Raw genomic sequence first — 26,352 nt, 5'->3', positions numbered from 1 at the left:
CTAACTTTCACAGTATTAATGTTTCAAATTTATTAAAAAAATAAAGGTAAAAATGAATATAAGCTAAGTATCATACTTATGGTAAAATATTTTAACCTATATATTTTTTCGCAATGATGAAAGTTTTAAATATAACTCAAATTATAACTAAACTAATTTTATAGCATCTTTATAATTGTAAAACGTTACTATATATTCATTAATGATTTAAAAACAAAAAGCCCTTTTAATTACTAAAACGAATCATTTTTTGTGAGCTTTAGTTTATATATTTTTTAAACAATAAACATACATGGTTTTATTTATTTGAAGAGGGTCTAAATAAGACTTAGTGAGTTGATTAAAATTTGTAAATCAAAATGATTTTAGAATAAATTTAAGTGTTTACAAACAATAACTTATAATGTTTAATATTGATTGAGAAGTATGAATTGTTTGGTAAAATTAAACTTGAAGTCAATTATTTGAACGTTATTTACTTAAAAAATAAATGTAAAACTAAAAGTAATTATTATATTTATTAAACATTTAAAATTTTACTAAACTAGCGACTAAATATAAACTAAAATGAAACAAGTAGAACTAAAACATGAAACATAAAATAATATCAAACTAAATATGAAATAAAATTTCAATTAACTTAGAAAGTTAGTGCAAACGCGACTAATGATTAAATTTGCTAAGTTGATGCCGTACAAATGTGACTCTTTTACTTATTTAGTTGGTATAACCTGAGTGATCACCAGTAAGCACATTTCAACCAAAATAAAGTTTTTTTGAACTTATCTAATTACTTATGATGACTTTTTTATACAATACTTAAATTTTTTCTTAAAATAGATTGCATAAACACAATAATTAATAAATTTAAATAGTTAGTAGTTACTTCTTAACATTTGATTAAAATCATAAACAGTTCAAAGTTTGTTAGCAAGCAAAAAGTTTTAACTTAATATTTTCAATTCATTTCTATTTTACTTTTATAAACATTATAATTGTTGAGTGACTAATAAAAAGCTTTGTTTCGTTCATTTAGTCATTGGTTTGTAGTTTTTTCTGTTTACAACAAGTATTATTTAAAATTACTATTAAACAAAATAGTATTTGTTTAAAAAATAATAAAAACAAGACGTATATTGTGACTATTTCCTTTTGACCCTGCTAATACTTAGGATAATTAATTCGCAAATTAATTATTTTATTCAAGATTGTATCGATAAAATATAAAGACTTAGTTTTCTTTAAAGTTTAGTTTAAAAACAACTACTATTATAAGTTAAGAATAAATAAATAAGATAACTATTTTTGTTTTTAAACTGTGATAAATGTTTTGTAGGACATTAGTTTTATAATTCTTTGTCAAATATCCATTTTGAATATCTTAAATTTTCTAAAGTTAAGTGAAGTTGCTTTTGTCAAGTTTAGAACCAGAATTGACAATGCAAGAGCGAAAGTGTTTGGATTTTCCCCCAAAAATTTTGTATGAGAACAGGTATTGCAACCAAGATGATTTCAGTGTTTTATTTTTTGGAGAAAAAATTATCAAAGAAAACAGTTTATCTGTTTACGAAATTCTTGGTCCTAATTTTGAATGTGATAATTATACTTCAATGCCACATAAACGTAGTTATTGTAAAACTGCAGTAATTAATAAAGATTTATTTGTTTTCGGTGGATTATCCAAAAATTATACATACACTAAATTTTTCAAAAAGTTTTGTAATAGAACTAAAATTTGGTCATCTAAAACGAAATTTTACCAAAACGAAGAAATCACTTGTGTTTGTTCCTTCAAGAAAAACATATATGTAATTTATGAAACTGGTAGTTGCTTTGTTTACAAATTAAAAGATGACAAATGGTTTATACTACCTGACTCCAAATTCGAAAGATGTAATGTAGCTTGTACAATTTTCGAAGGCAAAATTGTAGTTACTGGAGGTGTAAGTGAACTTTTTGAGATAAGATCTGTAGAAGCATATGATTGTTATGGAAAAAAATGGACTGATTTACCTGATATGATTGAAGGAAGATATAATCATGCTTCAGTTAGCATGGGTAATAAGTTGTTTGTAATAGGTGGAATTCATAAATCAAGTTGTGAAGTATTTGACAGTTTTTCAAGAAATTTCACTCTTTTTACTTCTCCTACAAATGAATATTTGAACAACTGTAATGCTATTTGTGTTGGTAAAAAATTTTTAGTTTTTTCTATGCGTTGTAGCTCATCAGACTTAAAAGTGTTTATTTTCGATGTTATTAACGACAACTGATCAGAAACGATAGTCAAAACTCCGAATATTTTTAGTCGCCATAGTTTTATTAAGTTCAACTTAGATTGAAATTTTGTTAGCTTTTGAGTTTGTAGATTACTGTTTGTTTTGTTTATAGTTATATTCGTATTAGGTTAATTGTTTATAATGTTTGATCTTTTCTTAAATTTTTGTTTTTGATCATTGCAATAAATATTGACTTTGGTATTATTTTAATTTAGTTGTTTGTCTAGTACAGGGTTTCCCAAAGTGGGCGATATCGCCCCTCTGGGGGCGATTTTAGTAAGTCGGGGGGCGATAATTAGTAAGGGGGCGAAAGGGTGGCGATAACTAGTAAGGGGGCGAAAAGGGGGCGATTTTTAAATTTTGGGCTGTCATAAAATTTTTACTTTTTATATTGCTATTTTACTAATTTTAGCTTGCTATTAAATATTTGACCCTGAGGTAAAACTTAAACAAAAAAAGTTTATTTTGTTTATGTAAATTATAAAGAAAAAAAAATCAAGTGTTTATGACTCCTACTTTCAAGTAAATTACATATTTTCTAACATACATTTTCTTATTTAACAATTACATAGATCATAGACGAACGAAATCCCTCTCACCATTTTATAACCTGATATATATGTTATTTGGGATCATAGATGGTTTGTAAAAATATATGTTATACATTACTAAATTTCTAGGTAAACTGGCAACCCTGTACACTTTTATTTCCAATTGTCTTTTGAAAAGTCACTAAGTTAGACTAAAAAATAAAACTATTCAGGGTTGCCAGTTTACCTAGAAACCTGGAAAAACCTGGAATTTGACAATTCAGGCCAAAATTAAAACCTAAAAAATCTAGAATTTTTAACATCAACATATTAAGTAGTCAAGTTTCGATTTGACGCAAAAGAGCTATCATATAGATAAAAATATGGATCCCTATGAAGCAGATCTTTTTGAAGTAAACGACTTACAGGAAACCTACTCAGACTTACAAACTGACCTTGAACTTAAAGTAAATTTTTCCAAAGAACGATATGAAAGATTTTGGACACAACAAAAACTAAGGCAAAAGTAAATCATTTGAGAGGAATTTAAATTGTTGTTTATAGTTTTTTCTTATAGCTATGTTGTTGAGAAAGCTTTCAGTTCAGTTATCAACATCTTGAGCAAAAGATCTAATCTATATATTTGTAAAGGAGGCTTTATTTTACTGATTAAGAATCAGATTAGAAAAACTTGCAAACAGTCATGAACCTCATCCTTCAGATTATATTAGACATCAGTAGCAGACATTATTTTTTTAAATTTATTTTGTTTGATCTTTTAAAATACTTCTTATTTAACCTGGTTTGTATTGTATTTAAGTAGTCTTTTTATAATAAAAAAATCATTTAGTTATTTATTCTACAACATATTGCCTAATAAATATTAATTACGGTAGACTTCCTTTTGAGTTCGCACTTTTTACCCAAAATAAAGTGCAAATTTATATTTTCTAAAATTTAACTTAAATAAAGTTTACTACTATCTAAGTATTAATAAAACAAAAAATACATTATATTTAATAGCTTATATAGATCTATTTCTTTAATGAATGTTCGTTTTATGTTTTAGTTGATTTCATGTTTATGCATAACGTTATTGCATATAACATATTTAAATTTATCATTTTGTAAAAAAAATGGTATTATTTTTTGAGTTTGCACTGTTTGATTTTGTTCAAAGATTGTATAGATTTGATGTCTCTGTTTGAAATGACTTCAAATTTTTCTTTAAAGTATTCTTAAACTTAATTTTTTTTTTCTACCTGGATTTATTATTGTTAAAAAATCTATATATCAAGGAATTTTAAACTATTAATACAACTGTTTTTTGTTTTATCTTAATTTTTAATATATTAGTTATTAGAATGTGTTTTTTTTAATAGTTCAACACTAGCTTTTAGTTTTTAACTATTTTCTTCTGGTGAATTATTATAGGCTAATAACTAGAGGAAAAAAAAATTAAACAGTATTAAATAAGCCATCAAAAAGACTGCTACAGTTACAAAACAAAATTTTTAGCTAATAAAGAGAATTTATAATCGATTACTTTCTGTTAACAGAATTAACTGTAAAACTTTTGATTTTATTTTAATTTAAATTAAGAAAAAGGAAAATGTTAAAATTAAGGTTTAATTTCCTAAAGGTTATTCCAAGTCAAATACTATTTAATGGTATTCTTCTACAAAACATATAGTTTTAAAAGTTTAAAATTAAGTTTTTAACTTTATAGCTAACTTGCTTATAATATATCTTAGCATTCAAATTAATAATTTTACTGCATTAACTGAAGCTGTTGATGAAACCACTTTTCATGTGGGTAAATCAACCAGTCGGTCAAACTTCTTCAAACTAGATCAGAAATTATATCTTAATATTTATTTTATCATGTGTAAAATAAACTTTTCATTCTTTTGTAGTTTTTTAATCTCTGGTATAGTAATTTTCAATTATGCCTATTTATAAAATAATTTAAGTATTTTGTGCGGCTTAAATAAGTTACTTAGTATTAACTTCTAAATGTCCGAAATTCATTATATGAGAGATTATTATAGTGTCAGGTTTAAGTTAAGATTTCAGATGGGTAACGTACGGTTAAGATCCAGTCAAATTTCGATCCGCTAAGTAACTTGAAAACTACTTGTGCAAAATAAACAAAATTTAGTTTTTTGATACTTAAAATTTTGAAATACGCTATCAACTTGGTTTTCCGTTCACAATAGTATTTCATAGATCACAATAATACTATATAATTTTATTACAATTTTGCTCAAGTTTTTTAATTTTCATATATGTTATTTTATTAAATTATGCAGCCCGCAATTACATTTTTTAAACGAGTTGAAACTAGAAAAGATTTTTTAGTAAATATGAATTGCTGACTACAAAAATTGTCCACCACTACCCTAAAAGTTTCATTAGTTTCAAAACAATTCATATCTAAACAGGATTGATTACAGATTACACAAGGCTTTTTAATAACTAAGTATTTTAATACACTTTACTGGGCTTATAAGAAAACAAATATAACTTAATTTCTCAAGCCCTGTAAGCTACTTTGAACACAGCCCAAAAGTGCGTGCATAAGAAGTTCCAGACTAAATTACATTTCTAATACAATTTTTTTGGCTCAAAAGTGCGTACTCCTGAAGAGAAAAATACTTCACAAGTCATGGGGAGGGGGCGATTTTTTTTAAATTTCTGAAAAAGGGGCGATTTAGAAAATGAGTTTGGGAAACCCTGGTCTAGTAGCTCTGTTTTAAACTGGCTGAGGTGTTTTATACTTATTGCATGAAAAACACTAGGTTGGTAGATTAAGTTTATTATTACTTTTAGTAGTTATATATATAGTTATCAATTGAAATTTACTTTCAAGTTATAAACTTTGTTTTATTTAGAGTAATTATTCCTAGTTTAATAGTCACTAGTAAAAATTTAGTTACAATTAAAACGTCAATACAGTTTCGAAAAAGATTAATATATAAAAAAGCTAAATTATTGAGAGTTAAGACCATTTTTCAAACAATTCAATCTATAACAAATTTATCTAAATAAATTTAAGCTCTCGAATATTTAGCTTTTAACACTCTTAATAACCTTGTAATTTTAGTTTCTTTCTCCACAAACTAAAACAATGAAACCATCTTCGTTGTAATTACTATTAAAAAACTTAATTTAGACTCAAAGAAATCTCAATGATTATATGTAGTGTAACAGATATCTATAAGACAAAAATATTCAAAAAAGATTGTTCACAAATTGCAATGCTGTTTCATACAGGTTATACAAGAATATCTTAAAAATAATAAAATCATTTTTATTTTTAAGGATAATTTTACTATGAAATAATATTATAACGAAATAAACATTTTATCCAGCGTGTAAATAAGTATGTAATTTTTTGTAACAATAAAACCAATGATTAGCTTTCTCAAATTTTTTTTTTCCTAAAACAACATTATTTTGTTTATTCGAAGGAGTTAATTTCTTTTCAACAAGTACGTAATAAAAAAAATGTTTTCTTTGCTTTTGATACAAAAAACAACATTTTAAACGTTTTGAGCATTCAGCAGTAATTGGTGTGCTAAAATAATGTGATTTAAACACGTTAGACGTAAAAACTACTGTTTTCATGTGTGTTTAATTGTAGTTTTAGTAAAGCGTGATGTAGTTATAATGTATCTTCGTGCTTTTATAGTTTATTTAAAAAAAAATAAGTTTTGTTTCGAATGTTATGTTTAATCTGCTATACTAGTTTCTATTACCCTTTAAGAATTTAGAAACAAAACAATTTTACAAGTTTAATTTATTTCAATAAACAATAAAAAAAATTAGATGTTTAAACAACGTCTAAATCTATACTTTGTCAAAGATGGGATATGCATATAAAATTTTATGAAAAATCTTATCGTATTTTTATTAGAAAACTTATTATAAGGTTTTGTTTAGATTCCTGGTAAATTATTTAAAACATACGAAACCTATAACTTGACAAAATAAAAAAATTTGCAGTTATTACTCCTAATATACAAAATTAATATACTCACGTATGAAAATTAATATAAATAAAACTTTAGTTTAAATAAATTATAGTTTGTTGATCAAAAAAAATCTTTATAAGAAATATTTATTTTGATTACATATTTTATGTTGTTTTCGTTTATAATTTTTAGCAGTTTTTTATACGCAAATTTTTTTAAAGTATTTATTTACAAAACTCTATACATTATCAATACAAGGAAGTTTTTTTTAAATTACTATTTTAACTGAGATTACCAAATTACTTGAAAAAATATTTAAGCAATGTTTATATACTTTGCTCTAAAAACTTTTAAATATTTGTGTTGAAATAATATTTTTGTTAGTTTAAATCCTTTTATAATTAAGCTTGTATTTTCAAATGATGCATTAATTTTCATACTAAATAATAAATTTGCAATTTAGAATTTACTCTTAAAAAATAATTTACTCAAAGCTTTAAAAAAAAAAATTTCTATATACTGAAATACTTGCTTAATACAACTACTAACCTATGAGTAATAGTTGAACAATAAGTTTGCTATTTATAAACTTATTTCAATTTAAATTTAGGTTAATAAGATCAATTACGAATGGCATTATAAACTAAATATATCCGTTTAAGAGTTATAATTTGTTAAAGATGTATTGTATATACTTATTCGGTGAATAAAAGCTTTATAAGTTTGTATTATATAAAAGAAGTTTTATAACAATTTGAAATTTTTAATGTTTATGTTAGTTCATTTCTAGTTTCGAGTTTTTTATTTAGTCTGATATAAACTGTTAACGCAGCTTATATCAGACATTTTTTCTAAACCTTAACATCGAGATCATAGCAATAATTCTTTTTAAAATCATAAATAATATCTTGCATTTTTTCATCCATCTCAAAAAATAGTACAATGTTACATCCAATACTAATAGCTTTAACAGAAGAATGATAGCAAAAGTTTAAACTATATGATCGTTAGAAAGTAAACTTTATAGAAAAGCTTTCAAATACCTCACTACTTGAACTATAGTACCCACCAAAAACATACAACATGTTACCCATGCCAACTGAAGCTTGATTAAATCTTTCTTCAATCATATAAGGTAAATAAGTCCATTTGTTTTTATAATGATTGTATGCTTCAACTGTATTTGACTTGTTCTTTTATTAAGTTCATATCAGTAACCTAAAATTATTTCAAGGTTTATCTTTTTTTTTTAAGTTTAATTAAACAAAACAGTATAAACACAAACATTGCAACTTACTTAAACGTTGCAAAACTAAATATTTTTAAAACAAAACTATTAGTTAAAAATGAATCCAAAAACTAAAAATTAAAATATTTTAAAATTTACATTACTTAACCCAGCTTGTATCAGACAAGTTTTCTAAAACATTAACATCTAAATCATAGCAATGAATCTTGTTTACATTATAGACTATAACTTGAATAATATCAACCATCTCAAAAAATACTACAATATTACATCCAATACTAACAGCTTGAAAAGATAAAGAATAGCAAACATTTGAATTACACTGTTGCAATAAAGTATATTTTCTAGAAAAGCCTTCAAATACCTCAGTACTTGAACTATACCCACCAGTAACAAACAAATTGTTACCCATATCAACTAAAGCATGATTAAGTTTTTTTCAACCATATGAGGTAGGTAAGTCACATTGGGGGAAGGAACGATGGCACATGCGTGCCATCCGAAAAAAAAAAAGAATAAAAAAAATGCAATATCTTTGTCCTTTATTGTTTATTTTTTCTGCTAAACTTGCCTTTTTTCAACTATGTTTTTCTAGCATTCGAAAAGTAAAACAAAATTTCTAATACCAATTATGACAAGTTAGGGAAATTGACCAGTATACTGATTCTCCTAATTTATATAGTCACTAGTAAATATTAAGTTACAATTAAAACGTCAATACAGTTTCGAAAATTATTAATATATAAAAAAGCTAAATTATTTAGAGTTAAGACCATTTTTCAAACAATCCAATCTAAAATAAACTAATCTAAATAAATTTAAGCTCAAGAATATTTAGATTTTAATACTCTTAACAACCTTGTAATTTTCATTTCTTTTTTCACAAACTAAAACACTAAAATCATCTTGGTCGTAATTTCTGTTAAAAAAATTTGTGGAAATCATAACTTTTTTTTCCTTAACTGTTATTGATGAGTTTGAACTTGACAAAAGCGACTTAAATTAGTCTCAAATAAATCTAAATGATTATGTGTTGTGTAACAGATAACTGTATAATAAATATATTCAAAAAGATTGTTCACAAAGTGCAATGCTATTTTATATAGTTTATACAAGAATATCTTAAAAACAACAAAATCATTTTTATTTTTAAGAATAATTTTACTATGACATAATGTTATAACGAAATAAACATTTCATCCAGCGTGTAAATAAATATGTAATTTTTTGTAACAATAAAACCAATGATAAGCTTTCTAAAAAATAAATTCCAAAACATTTTGTTTATTCGAAGAAGTTAATTTCTTTTCAATAAATACGTATTAAAAAAGAAGTTTTCTTTGCTTTTGATACAAATAAAAAAAAAACATTTTTTAAGTTATGAGCATTTGGAAAAGCATTCAGCAGTAATTGGTGTGCTAAAATAATGTTCGTCAAAAACGTTACATTTGAAAAACTAACGTTCATATGTGTATTTAACTGTAGTTTAGTAAATCGTGATGTAGTTATAATGTATCTTTGTGCTTTTGTAGTTTTTGTAAATTAAATCTAAGTTTTATTTCGATTGTTGTATTAATCTGCTATATTATTCCCTTTTGCCCCTTAAGAATTAAAAAACGAGACAATATTACAAGTTTAATTTATTTTATTAAAAAAATAGCTGTTAAAACAACGTCTTAACTCTGTCAAAGATGGGATTTGCATATAAAATTTTATGAAAAATTTTGTGGTTTTTTTATTAAATTTTTATTATAATGTTTCGTTTAGATTCCTTGTACGAAACCTATAACTTGACAAAATAAAAGATGTTGCAATGATCATGCGAAAAACACAAAATTAATATACACACATATGAAAATTAACATAAACTAAACTTTAGTTTATTTACATTATAATTTGTTGATCAAAAAAACCTTTATAAGAAATATTTATTTTGATTACATATTTTATGTTGTTTTCGTTTATAATTTTTAGCAGTTTTTTATACGCTTTTTTTTTTTAAAGTATTTATTTACAAAACTTTATACATAATCAATACAAGGAATTTTTTTTTTAATTACTATTTTAACTGAGATTACCAAGTTACTTGAAAAAATATTTAAGCATTGTTTATATACTTTGCACTGAAAATTTTTAAATATTTGTTTTGAAATAATATTTTTGTTAGTTTAAATCTTTTTATAATAAAGTTTGTATTTTCAAATGATGCATTATTTTTCATACTAAATAATAAATATATAAATTAGATTTTACTATTCTGACTGTATCAATAATCATAGCTTTAAATATAAAAAAAAAATCTATATACTGAAATACTTGCTTAATACAACTACTAACTTATGAGTAATAGTTGAACAATAAGCTTGCTATTTATAAACTTATTTCAATTTAAATTTAGGTTAATAAGATCAATTACGAATGGAATTATATCTAAATATATCCTTTTATGAGTTTTAATCTGTTTAAAATGTATTATATATACTTATTCGGTGAATAAAGCTTTATAAAATTGTATTAAATATAAAAAGTTTAAATAATTCAAAACAATTATTGTTTTAAATTTTTTATATCTAGTTTAAAGTATTTTATTATGTCTGATATAAACTCTTAACGCAGCTTATATCAGACAACTTTTCTAAACCTTAACATCGAGATCATAGCGATGATTCTACTTAAAATCATAAATGGTTACTTTCATTTTGTCGTCCATCTTAAAAACTACTACAATACTATGTTCAATATTAATAGCTTTAACAGTTAAAGAATAGCAAAGATTTGAATTACAATGTTGCAATAAAGTAAAGTTTCATAAAAAGCTTATAATGATTTTATTAATTTAAATATAAAACCCACCAATAACAAGCAACTTATTACAAAAACTAACTAAAGTATGATAACATCGTTTTTCAATCATATCAGGTAAGTAAGTCCAATTGTTTTCATAATGGTCGTATGCGTCAACTGTTATTGACTTGTTCCTGTAGTTTTTGCCTCGCCTCAAGATTTTGCCTTCAAAAATTTTGCCTTCAAAAACTAAACAAGCTGCAACAAATCTTTTTATTATATCTGCTAATTTAAAAACTTTGTAACTTTTGAAGTTTCAAACGAAATTTAAGCAATTTTAAAATTTTGTAACTGTTCAATCACGAAATAATTATTTGTAATATATGGAAGTCCTTCATATTTGTTAATTGTTTTAAAAGTAGCTAACGGACAAAAATATCTACAATGTAACAAATTAGGTATAATGCAGATTGTACAGTTTTCGATACAATATCTGAAGTGAATACAAAAATTTGTTGATAGATTAATATGAGACAAATTGACTTATCTTCCTGACATAAATTAAAGAAGAAGTAAACATGCATAAGTTAGTATGCGTAATAAATTGATTTTTATTGTTGCATGGTATATATACTTGACAAAAGTTCTAGAAGGTTTACTTTATAATAGTTTAATAATTAAACCTAGTTGTATTAGCTATAATGTTGTAGTATTTTATATAGTAGCTGAAAAAACCAGTGTACTAATTTACGATGATATTAACAACCATTAGTTTTATATTGAATTATAAATTCTATAAAAGTTCTATTTCTTCAGTTGTCTTAAGTTCTGTACAGGTTAACAAATCGGGATTTTTCAAGTTAATTTACGACTGTATGTATTATAAAACTTTTGTTACTTGGATGGTTTTTGTTTTTTCTTTTCTTGGTTCAAAAATAAGTATTAATTCTTGCTATATAAGTATATCAAATTATAAATAATAAAAAAATATTAGTAGTTGTTGATTTTAAACAGTTTTTTTTTTCTAACTATGTAGATTTTAATTATTATTAACAATATTAAAAAAAGTCAATTTTTTAGTTATTTTTAATCTCAGTGGTGAAAACAAATTTGTGCGTCAAATTCTAAATCATAAGCTCCATATTTTTTATATATAAAAAACAAATAGTATTTTATAATTTAATTTTACAATTTTAAAAATTATTTTATTTGTAGAGTTTAAAATTAATACAAATGTTCGAAGAAAACTGTAAAATTTAATTCATAACTTTTTAGAATTAGTTTTAATGTAAAACGTAAAAGTTTTAAACTAGTAATAGTGTACAATTTATGTATAAATACTGATTAATGATACATAATAGCTTTACATTTATGATCAATATAAAGTATATTTAGAATTTTTTGAGATTTTTTTGATTAGTATATTTATAATACTAAAAAAAGTATAAAATCTTATAATAACCAATAAAAACAATTTTAATTAAAATATTTACAGAATATTTAAGTTAAATGTCATTTGATGGTAAATAGAATCATTTAACTAAGTTGTAACTTAAATATATTAATTTATTTATTTAAGTTACAACTTAGTTAAATGATATATATATATATATTTATATTAGTCTTATTTAAGTAAACATAATAGTTCTTAATAATTAAAAGATTAATTAATATATGTTTAGTCAAACATAATTCTTTTTTTTACTTTAATTTACCTTGATTTTAAATGAAAAGCGCTTTTAAACCTAAATGTAGTAAAAATAAAAAGTATCTTAACTTAGACTAAAATTTAGCAAAAAGATTTTAAAACTGTTACAATAAATTACGTTTTGAAGACTTATGGTATGTTTGATAAATTTAGAATTTGTGGTACTAAAATCAATATAAACTTTTAAAAAGTTCAACTAACATTTTTGACAATTGTTTAACAGAAAATTTAACAAATTAGTGATCTAAATTTTGATAGAGACATCTTACTAACAACTATCTAAATAAATTAACAATTATAAATTGAAAACTATTTGCGAAGTAAAACTTACTAGTATTAATAACTTAAATTTTTCGATATTTTGATTAGAATGGTAATAAAAAATGAAAATAAATTGTACACTAGACAAATTAGACCTAGATTTTTATCACATAGATAAATTAATGTTATTTTATTTAAGTTCAACTCAAAAATCATGGACCTACTTTTTAATGCTTTCAAATTTTAAGAAAATTATTAAAAAATACTGTAATAATAAAGGTCTTAAGATGTCACTTTTGCACTAAGAGACATTTTACACAGTTTTACTTTTGCATATAATCGTCCATAACCATAACTAAACTTTGACCATTACTTTACTATAACTAAAACATTGACCCTATCCAATACTCTGAATGAAACCCGAAACTTAAACCAAAATCCTAATAAATTACTATTAACTTGTGAAAAATGACGCTTCATGCAAAAATTCCTGCATTAAATTTGACGCTCATGCAAAAATGACGCGTTAAGAATGAAGATTTTGTGATAAACTTTAGTGTAAATATATGACAAATTGTTCAACATAAATTGTGACTTCAACGGTCAAAAGAAAATATCAACTCAAAATGCTTAATACTTATAATTTTAAAATGCTGAGCAATTTTATTTGTTGAATTGTGGTCATAGACTTATTTTCACAGGTTTAAGTAATTAAAAGCGTAACAAATATTGATGCTCTTTAAGATAATATCGGTTGCTTTTTGTTAAACTGTTTACCTTTTTGATAAATACTTGTTAAAATTATTAAACAAACTGCTATATTTTTTATTTTCATACTTTTTGACAGCTCTATTAACAATTTTTTTTACTATATTAAAGCTTAAGCATAACTCTATTAATTCTGTTTATAATTATTGACCTAATGTTATTCAAAAAGATATTTTACTCTCAATCTAATTCATTGTGTTAATATACTATTTTTGATATTTTTTTTAATAACACTTCATCGTTAGTGGTTTTAGTATAAAATAATGTTTACTATTGAGTAAGTTCATAAGAACTCTAGCTATTAGCTATAACCATGTTTATGATATACACATTTCAAAAATAAGGGCATGAATGGTATCAAAAGTTTAAGATGTTATAACTCACATATTTCAAAGTAAGTTTTAGCAAAACGTGTTGTTCTGTTTAAAAAACAGAATTACCTAGTTAACAATATTGTTGAATTAATGTATGAAAGGAAGCACAATGAATTTAATCATGACTTTTCAATCGTTATGTAAATTAATTTAGGACAGACAACCAGTGTAGGATCAACAAAATATTGCTATTCAAATCCAAATTACGGTTATTGTTTATTTATTGTTATCATTTAATTTTTTTTTAATTACACAAATTCATTGATGATTCCAGTTTAAAATACAAGTCACTAGTGTAAGTATGTATATAAATACTTTCAAATTTGACCATGTCTCATATTAGTTATACTATATTTCATAATTGAGAGTCTATATAAAGATGTTACAATTGACATATTATAGAGTGAAAATTATCGAAGAGTGATTTCTGATAAAAAACAAGTTTTCTAATCGCAATATTTAATAGTAAATTTGCTATTGTAATGGCATATTGTACGGTTTTTTAAAATACCAAAGAGTTTTTTCTGATTAACAAACTAATCTAATAACAATAATGTTTGACTTTTGAATTGCTATAAAAAAAAGTCTGTTTAACAGATGAAAGAATAGAAATGAATGAATTATTTATATTTAATTTTGATATAATATATTTTTTTTAATTTTGTTTTTAAATTACCCTGAATTTTAAATTTCAAGTTAAAAAATTTTCTTCTGAAGTGTTAATAAAACGATTATCTGGTCAAATATTACAGTCAAATGGTTTCGTTTTCGTCAACTTCAAAACATAATGTAACAATGCAAGAAAGAAAAAAATCAAACTTTCCACCAAAGGCTTTGTATGAAAATAGATATTGCACTCAAGATGATTTCAGTATTTTAGTTTGTGGAGGTGTCGATAAAGAATACGGTGAAGTGGATAATATTATCAAACTTCATGGTTCTACGTTTGAATGTGAAATGTTCACTTTAATGAAGTATGCATGTACTGATTGCAAAACTGCTGTTGTTAATTCAGATTTGTTTGTTTTTGGCGGTTATTCGGAAAGTAAAGGATATAATATGGGTATTAGAAAGTTTTGTAATGATTCTAAAACTTGGTTGTGTAGAAAACAACCTAATGACCATCCTTTTTGTTTATGTTCATTCAAGAAAAATTTATATGCTCTTAATCGTACCAGCTCATGTTTTTTCTACAATTTGAAAAATGACAAATGGATCAAAATAGCTAAAACGAAGAAATCGAGATATAATGCAGCTTGTACAGTTTTCGAAGGCAAAATTGTCGTTACTGGAGGAAGTGATAGAAAATCAGTAGAAGCATTCGATTACTATGAAAACAAATGGACTTACTTGCCTGATATGATCGAATGTAGAGATAACCATGCTTCAGTTAGCATGGGTAATAAATTGTTTGTCATTGGTGGAATTAATAATCCAAGAAGCGAAGTATTTGACAGATTTTCTAGAAAGTTTACTAATGTTAGATGTCCAATTATTAAAAAAATGTATAATTTTAAATTTAACGCTGTTTGTGTTGGATATAAAATCTTAGTTTTTAATGAGAGTAATTTTTTCAAAGAAACAAAAGTATTTATTTATGATGTTGCTACTAAAAGCTGGACAGAAAAGATGATAAAAATTATAAATAATATGTTTAAATCAAGTTACATTAAGTATAACTCAGATTAAAGTTAATTAAAGAATTTTCCTTACTGTAGAGTTCTTATTTACTAATTTGGTCATAGTCCATTTTTTAGCACGACTTATGCTATGTTTATAAAGTTATCACTTGGTTTGAATTATTGCAAAAAATACTAAGTTTTCTATTCTGTACATTTGTTAATTTAAAAGTATTAAAAAACAAATGCTTAAGTAGTTAAATTTTATTTAAGTAGATTTAATACAAAATTGTGCAATATTCAGCTTAAAATAAAAACAAAATTTTAACTTAATTAACTATAGTTTAAACTGATGAAGTTATGTCGTAAATTTCATATTATGGTCGAATTTTTTTTTCAATTACGAAAATATTTTGGTTAATTGTTTATTTTCACTATCTTAACTTAAAATAATTCAGCTAAAAGCTATAAGAATATGAAAAATTTTCTGTAAAATAGAATTGATCAAAACTGTTATTTTATAAAACTAAACGCTCTTTGTTTTCTTCAATTTTTACTTTTTACAAAAAAACAACTAAATTTATTAGAATAAAACTATTCTCAAATATAGACTTTTAATCAAATGTAACCTCTAGGAAAAAAATCTTAAGTCTAAATATTCAAATCAACAGTCTTCATGAAGTGTATGTTAGATGTTTTTTATAAAGTTTAACAACTTCTGTAACTTTTTATTTTATCAATTCAGTTACCCTAATAGATAATAAATTTTGGTTTGCAAAATAAAATTAAACTTGTACTTAGTGTGTAAAAAATTCAAGACTTTTTTATTGCAGTTTATATTCAACTTTGTAAATTATCTGTTGGGTTTAGTAAATCACTTAAAATGTATAAACGAAAGAATAATTATAATTCTTTAGTAAAGAAAAACTGAACTAAAACTAATTCTGGTCTTATTAATAATAAGAAATTAAGAAATACCTATTACTTTATATTAAAAATTTTGAATAATCATCATTAGTATATATTGGTAAATTATTATCTCTTATTGATTAATATTTTATATTAATAAAACTATTTAGTTTTAAAGTTTATAAAACAGCAAAAAAGTATTACTTTTTGTTTTATATTCACTTTAGTAAATAGAAAAATGTTATGATTAAGTTATTTTCAACGTTATAAGTAAATTGCTTACATTATTTAAAATCAAAATTTTTGTTAGAACAAAAAGTTAAAATAAGTCAATAAATGTTTTTGTTACATTCGTTTTGAAATCCGTAGTCTACTAAAGTCAAATCTTTAAAATTAATTATTTATCGAAGAAAATAAACACGAGTAAACCTTTAATTATTGAAAACAATGTACGCACTATAAAATAATTAGAAAATTAAAAACAATATCAAATAAACACACAAAGTAACAAAATTTTGCATGTAGGATTATAGTTTACCCTAATATAATATAAAAAACTTAAAAAAATTTTAGAGCTAAAATCTTTGTTTATATTTTTAAATCTAGGCTGAAAATTTAAAAATTTTCAAAGAGTTTCGCTATAGAAATAATTGAAACAAAAAAGTAATTTGGCATTTTACAGACAATATTTTGTTCTAAATGCATAAATTAATTAATTTTATTAAAGAATAGACTTTTCACAATGATTTGTAAATATATAATTTCACCTAATAAATTTTTTTAAATAAAGTAGAAACTTTAGCAAGAAAATTCTGATGCAAATAAGCATTTATAACTAAACATAGTTTTGCATAATAAAAAAACAGAACAAAGTTTTAACGCTTACTTTTATTTCTTTTAAGTATTTTAGAATTTATTTTTTAGATTGTGTTTGACAGTTATGCAAGAAAATATACTCGTATTACTTCGGCAAAAATACATTGTGATGATGAAAGTAAAGCTGTTTGTGTTGTTGATAAAATTATGGTTTTTTCTAAGCCAAACATTTCAGTAAAAACTAAAATTTTTATCAATGAAGTACTTAATGATAGCTGGTCAGTAAAGAAAACCAAAAATGTAAATTACTTATATTGTTCAAGTTATGTTAAATAACTCATAATCTTAACTAACAAAAAACTTCTTAGTTCTATAAACTAAAAAATATTTTTGATTTATAACGGTTGTGTTCATACTTCGTTTAATTTATCATGGCTGTTGTTAAGTTTGCTATTTTTTTATTTGGACTAACATAAATAAATTTTGCTCTTTTGTTTCTTAAGGTTATACATTTTAAAGTAATAAAAAAGTTTTTTTTTCGTAGTAGTTGTAGAATAGGATGAGTGCATTTGAAGACTGACATATTTTTTACAAACAAGTAAAATATTTAACTTTTCTAAACATTTGCTTTACAGTGTGTCAAATTATCAAAACTAATGATTACATTTATCTCTTATCATATTACCTATGCTAACTAAACTATAATAGCCTTTTCCTTAATTCATACAGGATAAAAGCTCATTTATTTTCTTGAACAGTCATATGTTTAATTTGATTTACTATATTTACTTGAAACGAAAATTTTATCCTCAAAACTGTACAAGCTTCGAAATATCGTATTTCTCAAGTGTCAGCTAGCTGGGACTGTTTGTAACTTTTCAGCTTGTAAACAGAACATCTACGATTTGCTTCAAATAAACATATAGTTTTATCTTGGAGGAACAAACGTAAAACTAAAACTTGGAGAACCCAGTTTTAGTTTTATTTAAAACTTTTTAATGAATTTATTAAGTTTAGACCTTTCTCCGGACCATCAACCTAAAACAATTTTGTCTGAATAAGTTTAAGTTCGCGAATATTTAGTTTATAAACAATTTTAACAACCTTGTAAATTTCATTTCTTCCTTCACAAACTAAAACACTAAAATCATCTTGGTTGCAATTTTTTACTTTAATGTAAAAAAAAAATTGGTGGAAAATTAAAACATTTTCTTTCCTAAAATATTAATAAGTTTAAAATTGACAAAAACGACTTCATTTAGTCTCAGAGAAATTTCGAAGATTACTATGCGTTGTGTAACAAATAACTATACAAGAAATAAATTAAAAAAAGTTTGCTGAAAATTTGCAACGCTATTTTATATGGTTAACACTAGAGTATTTTAACTAGAATATTTTTTAGAAAAATTATACGATAATATAATATTACAAGCTTAATTTATTTTGATATTAAAAAAATCAGCTATATAAAAACGTCTAATATGGGATATGCGTATAAATTTTTTTGAAAAACATTATCGTATTTATATTGAGAAACTTATTCTAATGATTTGTTTAGTTTCCTGGTAAATTATTTAAAACAAACGAAACCTATAACTTGACAAAAAAAAATATGTTACAATTATCACGTCTAAAATAAAAACATGCATATAACTAACATAAAACTTAATTAATGATATTATAGTATGTAGAACAGAAAAACTTTTTTTCAGAATTTATTTTTTTTTCATATGTTTTTAATTACTGTTAAATAAGTATCTTATACTGTACTTTGTTTATATAGATTTATTTAATATCTGTTAGTTACTAAACGTTTAATTAATTATTTCTTATCATAGATGTTTAAGTATTTTAAAATTAAAGGTGTACATAAAAACGAAGAACAAAGCTTATTTTTTTAACAAACATAGCCAATAACAAATAGTTTTGAAAATACAACAAATGGTTGAAAATTAGTTCAAAAATAAGAAAAAAAATATTTCGTCAACATGTAACGTACTTAACAAAACTAACGTCATCTACTAGACCTTCAACATACATATCACAACAACGATCATTGACAAAATCGTAGATAAATACTCTAGTTGTTCTACTATCCACAGAAAATACTAAATATTATAACTAATACTAACAGCTTGCACGTACCGAACATAAATGTTTGATTCAAACAAAGTAAAACTTCTGTAAAAACTGTTAAAAACCTCAACATGGTATCTACCAATAACAAACAGTTAATTACTCATGCTAACTGAAGCATGATAATATCTTCCTTCAATCATATCGGGTAAATTTGTCCATTTATTTTCATGATAATTGTATGATTCTACTGATTTTGATATCTGGTCAGAGTTGTAACTTCCACATACAATAATGTTTCCTTCAAAAACTGTACAAGCTGAAAAAGATCTTTCTTCTTTTGTTCCAGCTAAATGGGCCCATTTGTCATTTTTCAAATTGTAAGCATGACATAAACCAGCTTTGTTAATTACATATAAGTTTTTCTTGAAGGAGCAAACACAAAAATACTTGCAGTCTAGAGGTAATTGCGCTTTAATTGACCAAGTTTTAGTTTTATTACAAAATTTTATGATAGACTCATTGAATTTATCATGTTGAGAAAACCTTCTACCGTATTCAGAAACCCCACCCAAAATAAATAGTTCTGAATTAAAAACAGCAGTTTTACATTTTCCAAGAGAGATCGGCATTGAAACGTAATATTCACGTTTAAATTTTGGACCGTCTAGTTTATAAACACTTTTGACAGTTCTTACACTTCCAATTTTCCTATTTTTAATCTTTCCTACACAAACTAAAATACTGAAATCATCTTGGTTGCAATATCTATTTTCATACAAAACTTTCGGTAAAAGTTTTAAAGTTTTTCTATCTGACATTGCTACTTACGGTTTTATACTTGTCAAAAAAGACTTTATTTAATGTAAGAGATCTACGCAGATTAAAAAATATGTGTGTCAGATAAACATGCAATTAATTTCTACAAGAAACACTTTTTGAATAAAAAAGAAAAAAAAACTTCTACAGACTAGATATATATTGTAATGTTTAGTACAACTCCAAAAGTAAAAAATTATTTGAACTTCAACAGTTTATCAACAGTAAAAAAACTGTTATTAAAAAGTTCAATTATTGATAAACCTACTGTCTTCATATTTTAATGTTTTACATAGAAGAAAATGTTTTCCTTGAACTACAGTAAGCTGTTTTTGAAGATGTGATATGTACAAAAACTTCAATATTGTCTTTTTAGAACTTTTGTTACGTAATTAATTTTGTTTGTTTCTAAATGTTTGTTAAACTTAGTAAAACAGCACAAAACTTAAAACCTAAATTAATGCAAAAAACTGCATTTTTTAATTAAAAACCTAATGATACAGAAGCAAAAAAAAAACCGTATACATAAGTATAAAGGTTCATTAGATGACAAATGATATTTTTGATTAAAATACAAATAAATGTATATATTTTTTAAATTTTATTTTTATTCTTAAAATTTTCTATAGTTCATCAAGTTAATGTATAATTTAAAAATATTATAAATAAGATAATGTTAATATAATAACTGATTAATGTAATCTGAAATACAATCGTTGTCTTTAAATAGCTTCTAAAATGGACTTTTTAAACACCTGAAACAATTAGATTAGTTCTAGAAAATTAGAAATATATTTTAGTAAATAAATATATAATAAATAGTTTTAAAATAGTTTACGTAAAAATATAACAAAAACAGTTTTAAAAATTTTCAGAAAACGAAAAAAACAGGCCAAACTTACGCTACCAATAGTTTACATAAAATTATTTTAGTGATTAAAATGTTTCTTTAATTTTTTTTATAGTTTATGTTTTTGTTAGACGTTTAAGAACCTTAGAAATATTTTCTTTTTTCTATTCTTTACATTTCGTCTATTTTAACAATATAAATTTTTTTTATTGTAAATCTTTGCTCAAAGTTATATTATTATCGAGTTTTTTTTATTTTAATGTTTTAAAAAATCATAAATAGATTTTTTATAACCACAAAAAGGATTCGTAGTAAAAGCAAAAAAAAAAGTATGTAAGTTTACAATATTTGCCAGCGTTTAAAAAACTGTACTTTAAACTTACAGTACACGCGTATAAAATTACTTTAGTAATTGTTTTTTTATTATTTTTTTTTTTGCGTCTTATTATTTTAAAAAGAATTTAGAATTTAGAATTTAAAAATGTAGAATTAACTTATTTATTTTGAAAATTTTTCAATTATCAACTAACATAACAAGCATCTTAATAACCTTTTCATTTTATGAGTTAATATCTAAGTCAGTTTTTGTTAATTTCAAATTTATAAGTATCAGCTCAAGAAAGAATAAGTTTTGATGCCTATTTAATTCAAAAGTTTTACTTTTGTTTTTTAAAAACATTTATAAACTAATAAGAACATATGTTTGATAAAATTGTTAATTACTTTATGAAAATAGACTTATAAGTAGTTTTTTGATGGATAACAAGATGTATTTAAAAACATTCATGCTAAAAACAATGATTTCAACGTACCCTCAGTAAGCAGCTTCCTATAAAACAAAACAATAAATTTGATCGATACTGAGTAGTATTTTTAAAATAATTTGAACTTACAAACATCATTTATAGAGACCAACTTCAGTAATGAATGTTAAAATTTTTTTTTAACGATAACAGTTTTTGACACTGTAAATATAAATGTTAAAAAATTTCAAGCACTAAGCATTGTTTTATAAGTAAGTTAGTTTCTCTTGTGTAGAAATATTTCTTATTTAAATATTTTTTTTTGTATTAAAAATATTATTAAAAAATATTAATGTGTTTTAATTTTGTATGGATCATTACGTTTAAAAATTTACAAAGTTAATAAAAACAGATCTTGCTTTGGAATGTTATAGACTGATGATATTATAAATTATAATGTTGAATAAATTAAAATAATAAGGTTATAAAAAAATACTTTAATCAAAATGTTAGTTAATGTCAAGTTTCATCTAACATTTTTTTATTTGTTCCTGAAAGTTGTAATTCGTTGTCTAAAATTATAAAATAGTTTAAAGAAATTTCGATGATAAACATTTAAAACAATAAAACTTAGTATAGAATAGAAGTTAAAAACTGAGACAAAATAATTTAGATAACCTATTTTTTTTGTTTATATGACACTTTGAAAAGTAATTAAATATTGTTCTTATACTTATAAAGTATCTAAATTTATTATTTTTAATTTTTTAGCATTTTTTAATAGTTTTATTTTATGCTAATATCGAAACCGAAGTGCTGTGACTAAACATGTGATGTTTAGTTTGATAAGAATTCATTAACATACGTTTCATGCGAATTGTTTTTATTGGAAATTTCTTTATAACTTTTATCAAAAATATTTTTTCTTTTGCAGAAGGTACACAACAAAATCAAATTAGTAAACTTTACTTATTTGCATCTAATAAATAAAGTTTCTGTTTGTACAACATATATTTGAAATAAGAAGACTTTATTGTACAGATATTATTACTTGTTAGTCAAAAAGTTATGTAAATGTTATAACCGAGCTATAATATATTTAAACTATAAATTTTTGGGTTTAGTTGAAAACCGTTATTTAAACTCACTAATTTAATTAACAACAACTGAAAAAATTTTAGAAAGACTATAAATTTTTATCACGACCACATCATTAGAATTAGAATTAATCAGTTCTTTATAAGAAAATTCTAAATAGTTTTTAAGTTGAGGCATATATGACTATGTATTATTTTATGTTATATCTGTCTATTTTATATAACTTCTTTTCTATTATATTTACCGTTATCAACACTTATAAATAAACAACGAAACAAATTAGTAAAGCTTAATTCTATTACTGTAATTGAAACCGAATATCAAAACAAAACACAACATAATTTTACTAAAATAAACACAATATATTGATAACTCATCATTACTATTAACTTAACATTAATTATCAAAAACGTATATAACAGTATTATCTTTACTAACAGTTTAATTTCTCACTGAAATGTTTACTTTTAATAAGAGTTGTACTTAATAAAACTTGAACCAGTCATATTGTTCAATATTTTTGTTTGCTTTTCTGACCAACTGTCATTAATAACGTCATAAATCAATACTTTTGTTGCTGATAAACTTTGTTTATTAACAAACATTAATATATTGTAGCCAATACAAATAGCTTTAAAATTGGCTATACTACTTGTAATAGGCGAACTAATATACGTAAGTTTTCTTGTAAAACTGTCAAAAACTTCACAGCTTGATTTATTTTGTCCACTAATAACAAACAGTTTATTACCCATGCTAACTGAAGCATGACTACTTCTATATTTAATCATATCAGGCAAATAAGTCCATTTGTTTTCATAATGATATGCTTCTACTGATTTTGTATAACCTTCTGTAACAACAATATTTCCTTCAAAAACTGTAAAAGCTGCATTAGATCATTCTTCTTTCATATAAGCTTTTTGGATCCATTCGTTAATTTTAAAATTGTATACAAAAAATCTACTATACTCGTCGATTAAAACTATGATTTTTTTAAAGACACAAATACAATAACGACTGTTTTCTGATAACTTTTCAACTTATTTTACTAAAGTTCTGTTTTTTTACAAAAACATGTCATACTATAAAAATATTGTTCAAATAATTTGTACACGTAAGAAGTCACTAGTAAGCAAATTTCAACCAAAATAAAGGTTTTATGAACTCATCTAATTACTAATGATAACTTTTTTTAAAACTTAATTAGTTAATTTTTATAAATACATTGCATAAAAACAATAATTAAAACTTTTAAATATTTATCAATACTTCTTAAGATTTGATTACGACCATAAACAGTATAAAGTTTGTTAGCGAGCAAAAATGATTTAACTTAATGTTTTCAGTATTTTTCTGTTTTACTTTTATAAATATTATAATTCTTGAGTGACTAGTAAAAATCTTAGTTTTGTTCATTTAGTCATTGGTTTTTAGTTTTTATTGTGTACAACAAATATTATTTAAAATTACTATGAAATAAAATATTATCTGTTTAAAAATCATAAAAACAAAACATATATAGTGACTATGTTCTTTAGTTGGTACAGATATTGAACAGTTTTTGAACACTGTTTAACTCGAATAACTTTTTCTTATACTGAATAGATGTAGTTATTTAACTTTGCTCAAAAATGTTGCTTAATTTACTATAAAGTAAAATGTTTATTTCAACAAAATAATAAATGTCAGTATATTTATTTTACGTATTACCCAAATTCAGTTGCTTAGTGCAATTTACTATATTACTATGTTTGACAAGTTCAACAATTTTACCCAACTAAACCCTGCTAATACTTAGGATAGTTAATTCGCAATTTATCTTAGATTGTATCGATAAAATATAAAGACTAAGTTTGCTTTAAAGTTTAGTTTGAAAACAAATACTACTATAAATTTAGGAATAAGTAAATAAGATAACTATTTTTGTTTTAAAAATGTGATAAAATTTTTGTAGGACATTAGTTTTACATTTCTTTGTCGATTACCTATTTTGAATACCTTAAATTTTCTGAATTTAAGCGAAGTCGCTTTTGTCAAGTTTAGAACTAGAATTAACAATGCAAGAGCGAAAATGTTTGGATTTTCCCCCTAAAATTTTGTATGAGAACAGGTATTGCAACCAAGATGATTTCAGTGTTTTAATTTTTGGAGAAAAGGTCATCAAAGGAAAAAGTTTATCTGTTTACGAAGTTCTTGGTCCTAATTTTGAATGTGATAATTATACTTCAATGCCATATAAACGTAGTTATTGTAAAACTGCTGTAATCAATAAAGATCTATTTGTTTTGGGTGGATATTCCGAAAATTATATATACACTGAATTTTTCAAAAAGTTTTGTAGTAGTACAAAAACTTGGTCATCTAAAACGAAATTTTACCAGAACGAAGAAATCATTTGTGTTTGTTCCTTCAAGAAAAACATATATGTAATTTATGAAACTGGTGGATGCTTTGTTTACAAATTGAAAGATGACAAATGGTTTATACTACATGACTCAAAAAACGAAAGATGTAATGCAGCTTGTACAGTTTTTGAGGGCAAAATTGTAGTTACTGGAGGTGTAAGTAAACTTTGTGAGATAAGATCTGTAGAAGCATATGATTATTATGAAAAGAAATGGACAAATTTCCTTGATATGGTTGAATGCAGAAAACATCATGCTTCAGTTAGCATGGGTAACAAGTTATTTGTTATTGGTGGAATTTTTAAATCAAGTTGTGAAGTATTTGACAGTTTTTCTAGAAATTTCACTTTTATTTCTTCTCCTACAATTGAATGTTTGAACAAATGTGATGCTGCTTGCGTCGGTAATAAAGTGTTGGTTTTTTCTATTTGTTGGAACTAGTCAGACACAAAAGTGTTTATTTATGATGTTTTTAACGACAACTGGTCAGAAACGAAAGTCAAAACTGCGAACATTTTTAATTGCCAAAGTTTTATTAAATTGAACTCAGATTGAAGTCTTGTTAGATTCTGAGTTTGTAGATTTCTTTTTGTATTGTGTATATTTATGTTCATACTAGGTTAATTGTTAAAAATTTTTGTTCTACCAATAAATATCGAGTTTGGTATTATTTTAGTTGTTAGTCTAGAAGAATTGTTCAAAACTGGTTGAGGTGTTTTATACTTATTGCATAAAAAACAATAAATTGGTAGAAGTAGTTAAAGTTAGAATTACTTCTAGTAATTATTTATACAACAGTTGAACTTAGTTTTACTTATAGTAATTAATTCTCTTAACTTTGATAGTCCCTAGTAAACATTTAGTTTCAATAATACCTCGATATAGTTTCGAAATAAAAAATTATTCATAAAGCTGAACTACTTTTACTTAAAAATAAATGTTTTGCTTCATTTTACTAAAAGAGCTATATATCAACACCAAAATAAACATTTTTTTTCTAAAGTTAAATTACATTTTTGATTTCAAAAATATATTCAAACTAGTGTTCAGTATATACTTTTCAAAATTGAATTTTTTTTTTGAT

General features: G+C 23.6%; 1 protein-coding gene across 1 annotated transcript; it reads left to right on the top strand.

Annotated features, from left to right (window-relative positions):
- The first annotated feature begins 24,920 nt into the window (after positions 1 to 24,920).
- Positions 24,921 to 25,709, top strand: LOC145832664 (uncharacterized). Its single transcript, XM_082939965.1, has one exon. The coding sequence runs from the start codon at positions 24,921 to 24,923 to the stop codon at positions 25,707 to 25,709; it is 789 nt and encodes a 262-aa protein (XP_082796091.1).
- The last annotated feature ends 643 nt before the right edge of the window (positions 25,710 to 26,352 follow it).

This window comes from Thalia democratica, chromosome 3, assembly GCF_965202585.1.
Source record: "Thalia democratica chromosome 3, ktThaDemo2.hap1.1, whole genome shotgun sequence".
In the NCBI taxonomy this organism is placed as follows: domain Eukaryota; kingdom Metazoa; phylum Chordata; class Thaliacea; order Salpida; family Salpidae; genus Thalia; species Thalia democratica.
This window is presented reverse-complemented; position numbering and strand designations above follow the sequence as displayed.